Genomic DNA, 7,614 nt, shown 5'->3' on the forward strand with positions numbered 1-7,614 from the left:
GGTCACCAACCTGGTCACACGTTGCTGTGGGATGGCATTCCCTTTCCTCAACCAGGAGTTGTTGCAGGTCAGCCATCGTGGTTGTGTTGGTCACTAAAGGGTTCAATTGGGTTGAGGTCTGGACCCATGGCAGGCAATTCCATTCTCTCCCTGATGGTGTATTAAATGAATAAAGTGTACAATTGCCAAATATGTCTTGTTTGTTTCTTGTTACTGATCGAGAGTTCAATCATCCAATCCACCAAACAACTCAAAACAAGAGTGAATACCAACAGGAGAATAGGAGAATTTTGGCACATTTTGCTTGGCCGCTACCCACATACTCAGCTGTGCTGCTCATCCCACAAATGCATGTTCCTTACAAATGTGGCACCATTTAAAAGGGAAATAAACAAGCTTTCCAACGGTATAAGGTTTATTGCCAAGAAACATTGTTACAACAAAGAAATAATCTACCAAACACAAATGTCCTTACTTTTTGTGCTATGTTTATATTGCTTTGTGGGCTACATGCCACTGCAGTGTGTCTGTATTCATACTGTGGTATGATGCTGTTCCTCAGGCTACAGAAATCGCTGCCGACACACTGGTGCTTCTGCTCTGCCTCTTCTGACAATTATAAACCTCTTTAGTCTTTACCAACCTGTGCGATCTCCTGACGCAACTATACCTAATGTATAGTAAAGTTGCAGAGAAAGCCTATAGCACAGGACTGTGGCGCCCACTGGTGGACGCTTTGAAACGCCACAAACAAATCTAGATGAATCTAGATCTAGAACCTCGATGTTGGTTTTGATATAACAATGTAATCAAATGTAATACAAATGACATAAACCTAAACAATTGAATCAAATGTGATACAAATGACATTGACCTAAAACAATAAACGTGTCAAAATTGTTTAGTAAACCCTAAACGACTTTCTTCACATTCTCCATTGAGTAGGCTACTTCAATGCCAGTTTTTCAAGAAACAGACACTGGGTGACGCTGTCAGACTTGAAATTCCAGCCTTTGCGGTTCCACATGTCTTTTTGACAGAGATTTGCCAGTTGGCGAAACACAATGATTTATTCTTGAGAATCTTCATAAAGTTGTTAGCCACAAATCATTCTGAAGACTTAAAACAGAAACAGATTGCATAAAAATGGTTACCATTTACTTGCCCTGGTGTGTTATTCAAATGAAAAGTAAAGATAAATCTATTACAGAGAAAGACACTAAACTTGTGTGAAGCTAAACATGATTTAAACTGAGTGGGACTGAAGTGTAACCTTCATTTACAGTAGTTTATTTAGTGTACAAAGTAAACCCCAAAATGCTCACACAAACAATGATATGGGGTGTGGTGTATGTTTGTGTTTGTTGGCATAATGTAAACAGCGTGTTAAAACATCTTCTAAAAAGTAATAGGATAGGATGTTAGTGTGTATAATAATTCTTGGCAAAAGATTAAAGCACTCGTGAGAACAGCAGCAAAGTACAAACTGCACTCAAAGTGAACACTGGTTGTATACCAAGCAAACACAACTTTTGTTTGCATTTTGCTTTGTTCCCCTTTGGTGAGGCCAACCCAATCCCCCGCACAGATTGTTTTTATCAGCATGTCACAAAGCAAGAGTGCAGACCTATTCCCAGAAGAAAACATTTAAACTGAAACAGAGTTAGTTTTGTCCGTGCCATTTAGTAGGAACTCTGTTCCATTTAACTAACATGATAATATATGACATATGCCCAATGTTATCTATCTCAAGTAGCCTACATCGGATGGTGAGGGCGGAGGTTCATACACGGTAATATATCTCTGAGAATTAAATGACACACACAACTCTCTCTCTCTCTCTCTCTCTCTCTCTCTCTCTCTCTCTCTCTCTCTCTCACTCACACATACACACATACACACTATCAACATCAGGCTACCTCTAGGGGGACTCGACTTCATGGTTTAAGAGTGAATGTGAGGGAGGGTGAGTCTAAGCAAGAGTGAGGAGGAACGTCAACATATCACTTGGCGGAGCACAGCCTGTACGCTATTGTACATTTGTAACCATCGCCCTGCCCCTGGATGCACACAGTGGGCTTACAGCCATCTGCGCGTATTCGCATCGCAACGGTAGGGACACAGCACTGACAATATTTAGCGGCAGAGGGATGAAGAACTGTACTGCGGTGCAGAACCTAGCTTATTTCTGGTGAGTGCTCTATGATTTCTCTCTGATTCGCGAGTGCTTCCTTCGCAGTTGCCGGGGCTCTGATGAGAACTGTCTGTTGACCATCAAGTCGCATAATTGCTGTATAGTTATTCTCGAATACCGAGGAGAGGAATACCGAAAAAAAACTTGCCATCAAAACGAGGGTCAGTATCATTGCCAAGGTTCTTCTGTATTTGTGCAACTTGCCCTCATGAAGATCATGGTTTGTGCATGTATAGACTAAACACAACAATGTCATAACACTAGACAACAACCACAGCATTAATGTTCCACTGTAATAAGCAGAAATGTGAAATGTAGCCATATAGTCCTGCTAAGTTTTAAAACACCGAGTCATCGTTTGCTATTTTGCGATTGTAATTTGGCTGCATCTCGCGTCGCTGTCAACCTGCTGAAGAAGAAACAAAGTTTCATATCACTAGGTTGTACCCATTTCTACGGCATTCAAAGCTACACAGTGTAGAAAGTCTGCGGTGTGGGAGGTCGTTATTGTGGTCGGAAGTTGACTACTCACAAGCGTAAAATTGTGCTGTGGAATTCAAGTGAGAAGTTCTGGGACACATTGTCTGTCGGCTCGCGGGGAACTTTGGGTATGTAATGTAGATTCTCTGCCCAACTCAGCTTTGTAACCTTTGAAACTGGGTAACGAGCGAGTGAGATACATTTTCCCCAACACAAGGCACGGGTACAATTCCGCGCGACTACGGTGGAAGAGTCACCCAGTACGGCTGTCACACACGCGGAATGTTCCCTGTTATGTAATAGCAGTTTGTCCCCTAGTAATGTCACACTTGCGACCAAAATTTCCCAGGTGCGATTGCATCTGACATATATCTTGGAACCAGCAGAGACGACGTGAAGCTTGTTAGGTCATAGGCTTCATCTCCCAGTGTGTATGTACACGAGAAACGATTAAATGTGTATGTGAATGAGAACATCACGGAATGCAATCGAAATGGATGCTGCCTAAATCCACACATGCACTGTTTGGATTACATAACACCCGCATGCTGCTGTCTGACCGGTCCTACACGTACCAGGAGAGAATTAATGCTCGTCTCGAATTCAGTCTGAATAATCACGTGTTGGGAGGGTAATTCCAGCAATTAAAGCATTACATAGCCTTGTGTACAAATATACAAATGCACCATTCATTTGCGAACGTTGTGGCAGACATGTTTCGACCTGTCACTTCGTAGATAGGTTTGTCCATTAGATTGGAAATGTAGCGCACTCTCCTCTGCTGTACCATAGCCAGCGACCTCTTGCCAGAGCAGAGGGCACCGAGAGGAGAAGAGTCGAACAGCAGACGTTAGGCAATGTGATGCACTGAGCTCAGGATTTGAAATGCAGTAGCTTAGAGACACGGCCTGTCTGTCAGAAAATATGGCATATATGCAAAAACAGGAACAGAAATGTTTTCCTAATCGTAAATCACGACATTAAGCCTCACGATAACGTTACTGATTTGTCCTGTGCTCTTGTTTTAGATCTGTGCAAAAAAAAAGACATAGACCTCTGTCCCTACTGTCTCATCATACACATTCATTTGGATTCTGGTTGGAGTTTGACCAGCAGGTTGTGACGTAAAAAAAAAAACTTTATTTATTTTAGTACCATTTGAGGTTAATGGCCCTGAGAAGCTGCAAACCACTGACTCATCCAACCTAATTGGAGGAAGCATGGGCAATTTAATCTGTATTTGAGAGCTCATCGCCCTTGATGGCACCCATTCACTGGAGCCTTTGTTGTCAAACAGAGCAAAATGACCCAACCCATGCTATGTTTATGTTTTGGGCAGCTTTCTGTGCCTGGACTCCTTGTATTTGTGTGTTTGAAAGTCAAATGAAGAGGCGGGGTTGGCCATTTTCTTTGCACCCCAGGCCGAAATATGTTTGTTATTAGCCGTGAGATAAGTAGGTTAACAATATTTACAGTAGTTTTTGTCATCAAAACACTGTGTAAGGGGAACAACTGTCTTGAACTCTGAAATGCCCTGTATTCAGTCTGCCCATAGTTTTAGATAGTAGTACAGTGCATGCGCTCCCGACGGAACGCACGTTTTCTCTGTGTCCTAGTTTTTGATTTGACCTTTGGTGGGAATTTTAAGAATCGCCGCTTTACACCTTTAGTGTCGGAATAGTTGGAACATGTGTCTCTTCAAACTCCTTTAAAGGATTTTGAGTGTAACTGTACTGAAACACACAATGGCAGAATGCTTAATTGTATATATTGTGTGTTGTGTATATACTTTGAATAGGTCAGCCCATGAGATCTAAAATGAGTTTGCTTTTTAATGCTGTCTTTGTCTTATTATACTGACAGACCTGGTTACCTGAGCAATGCAGAGGGTATAAGAAAACGAAAGCCTTTGTGAGTTTGACCTTAAACGTGAAAGGCTGAACGAGATGTAAGGCCCACTCTCCTCTGGATGCTCCTGACTGACAGCTCACTGGGATAAATGAGGATCCCCCAAGACCAAGAGATTACAACTACTACTCACAGAAGAAGCCATACAGGTGAGACGACCACGTGACATTTTTAATAGCATTAAGCTCTCTTCTTTGATTTTCAAAAAAAAAACTCTATCGCTAAACTATATAAATGTGCAGTCGTTCAATTGCAATGTGGAGATTTTTGGGTGCTATCTAAAGCCCTCCTGTGGTGTTGCTACTCGTGAAGTAACGTGCGAATAACATATCCTGTCTTGTATAGCTACTACACCCATGTTTGTGTTGAGTGCTGAGTTACAATCTCAAATGTAAGAGAAAAAAAAATCTTCTTCCCATACACATGTCTAAAGGGAAAGGTCCATTACTAGTAGTAGACACGTTTATCTAAAGCAACTTACATAGGCATCCTGCCGTGGCCAAGCATCAAACCCAGGTCGACCGCTAGCAAGGCAGCGACGCTAACCACTGTACCACCAGTTAGTAAACACCGAAGTAAGTGGTTGCATAGTGCCTTTAAACATGTTTGGTAACTCAGGGGTTTTCTTGGTTTTAGGGTACAGGGGCTGGAAATAACATAATAATAATAATAATAATAATAATAATAAAAATAACATTTAGCAAAGTGTTGTTCGACTCCATCTCCCTTATTATGGTCCTTTCTGTTCTGTGTATCAAGTCCTCTCATTCCTCTGCCCCTTCTCTGTCCACCCATTCCCTCTAGCATGTCTTGGGTCAGCGGCTTCTTAGTAGCCAGGGTGGACGACCGCAAGGCGGCCTGGGGGGATCGCAATGGCAACAAGAAGGGCCGGCGCAAGGGCGGCTCCACGCTCTGCGGCCCCCGCTACATGAGCTGCCTGCGGGACGCCGAGAGCCCCGAGCCCCCCGCGTCCTCCCAGCCCCTCCAGCCGACGGGCGCCAGCAGCAACTTCAGCACGCGCTGCATCTGGCAGGAGGACCATTACGGCCGCAAGCCCGGCATGGGCCCGCAGGCCGTGGACCTGACCTTCGACGACGCAACCGGCGAGCCCAAGAGGAGGACCGGAGCGGACGGGGAGGAGGAGGACGACGAGGCTGGGGACGAGGCGTGCGGCAGGGGCACGGGGGCGGCCATGCTGGTCTGCTGGCTGAGGCTGGCGCGGGTCTTCCAGTCCAAGCAGTTCCGCTCGGTCAAGCTGGAGCGCCTGTACCAGCGCTACTTCTTCCGCCTCAACCAGAGCTCCCTCACCATGCTGATGGGCGTCCTGGTGCTCGTCTGCGGCATCATGCTGACGTTCCACTGCGTGCAGACGATCCCGCCGCACCCCGCCTACGCCTCCACCCTCTGCGTGGCCATGGCCCTCTTCTTGGCGCTGATGGTGGTGTGCAACCGCAACGGCTTCCACCAGGACTACATGTGGATCGTCAGCTACCTGGTGATCGCGGTGCTCCTGGGCGTGCAGGTGTACGGCGTGCTGATGGTGGAGCCCCGCGGCGCCTCCGAAGGCGTGTGGTGGTCGGTGTTCTTCATCTACATCATCTACACGCTGCTGCCGGTGCGCATGCGCGCCGCCGTGATCAGCGGGCTCACGCTCTCCATCATACATGTAGCCGCCACCTGGACGGCCAACCAGGAGGACAGCTTCCTCTGGAAACAGGTAGGATTACGTTTGCGTTGATAAGAGTGTGAAATATTCGGAGTGCGGAGGGTCAAACGTGTGTGGGTGTATGTATGTGTGTATGTGTGTGTGTGTGTGTGTGTGTGCGTCTGTACATCTGAGCACTGCACATGTGTCGTGTGGCTTTGGGACGTTGGATTAAGTAATGCTTTCTGAAGTTTGGGTTGGCAGATGTGCATTTGTTTGCTTTTCAAAGCGGTATGAAGTCATATCTGGAAGTGTCCGGTGTCTCCATCATCAAGCGTTTTCGCAGCTTGTCCAAGGGGGAATGCAGACTCAGTCCTTTAAAAGTCTTCCACACAGCCCCTGAGCAGAAGACGTCAGAAAAGCTTACAGCTTGACATTCGTCTTAATAAACAATAGGAAGTGTCCTGTCATAATGTACGATGTGCAACACAAATATTTCAGAATGAGCTTTTCAGGGATTACTCAAAAGACGTATCTCAGAAATCCTCAACATTACACAAGTAACAGGAACATACTACCTCATGTTATTGGTTATCGAGAATCACTCCTGCTCGTATTTGTTGTGCATTTGTGATTTGTGGGACGCTTACCATGGCCAGTCACCCGATAACGACCTGACAAAGAATATAACCCTTAACATCAATACTCAAAAAATTAAACGGCGTTGAAGTGAAGAAAATGTAACTCTGCTGGTTGCTCTCGTATGTGCTAAATTTAGATTGTGAGTCACTGTGGCATTAAAATGGAATTTAGCCTCTATGGTAAGGTCTCTGTAGTGCACTGTTAGCTGTTCCATAGGGAATGCTGAGAGGTCAGCTCAGTTAAAAGGAGCCCTCTTTAGTCTGTCACAGCACTGGAATATCATGATAGCATTATACAGCACCATCTAGGCCTCCAGTCTCCCAGACAAGGGGTGGCATTGTGATATGGTCCAAAGGCAGTGGGCGAGGCACCCTATTGAGTCCCCCGCTGCCGTGGAGTGGACGCTGGCACACAATGGGCGCCGAGGCGCAAGTCTTCAGTTCAAATGCAAAGCAGTCACAGCAACAGGGGAGAGAGAGAGAGAGAGAGAGAGAGAGAGAAAAAAAAAAAGGAGAGATCCTTCAAACGGCCTCGCGTTACATTTTGTGTTGTCCGAGCGGCAGTGGCTAATTGAGGGGCAGGCGGTTATTACGGCTCCGTGTGGAATGGGGAAGACTGGGTGTCAGCTCTCATTCTCCTCTGCCCGTGGAACGCTCCAGGTCAGGCCTGTCAGGGTGTTGATTGCTGTCTGTCGTCGGATGATGCGGCCGCCGCATCACATTTTCCAACAGTAAGCTCACATGTG

The 7,614-nt window shown here is 45.8% G+C and overlaps 1 protein-coding gene across 3 annotated transcripts in view; it reads left to right on the forward strand.

Moving 5' to 3' along the window:
- Window positions 1-1,925: 1,925 nt before the first annotated feature.
- adcy6b (adenylate cyclase 6b) overlaps window positions 1,926-7,614 on the forward strand; it is a 40,856-nt gene continuing 35,167 nt past the window's right edge. For 2 of the 3 annotated variants that reach the window (XM_031565794.2, XM_031565795.2), the window contains exons 1-3: window positions 1,926-2,191; window positions 4,538-4,731; window positions 5,387-6,299. In XM_031565794.2, the coding sequence (XP_031421654.1) occupies window positions 5,388-6,299 (912 nt within the window). In that variant the 5' untranslated portion in view covers window positions 1,926-2,191; window positions 4,538-4,731; window position 5,387. The other variant, XM_042707588.1, reaches the window with a different exon arrangement.

The sequence above is a fragment of the Clupea harengus genome, chromosome 4 (assembly GCF_900700415.2).
Source record: "Clupea harengus chromosome 4, Ch_v2.0.2, whole genome shotgun sequence".
Classification (NCBI taxonomy): Eukaryota; Metazoa; Chordata; class Actinopteri; order Clupeiformes; family Clupeidae; genus Clupea; species Clupea harengus.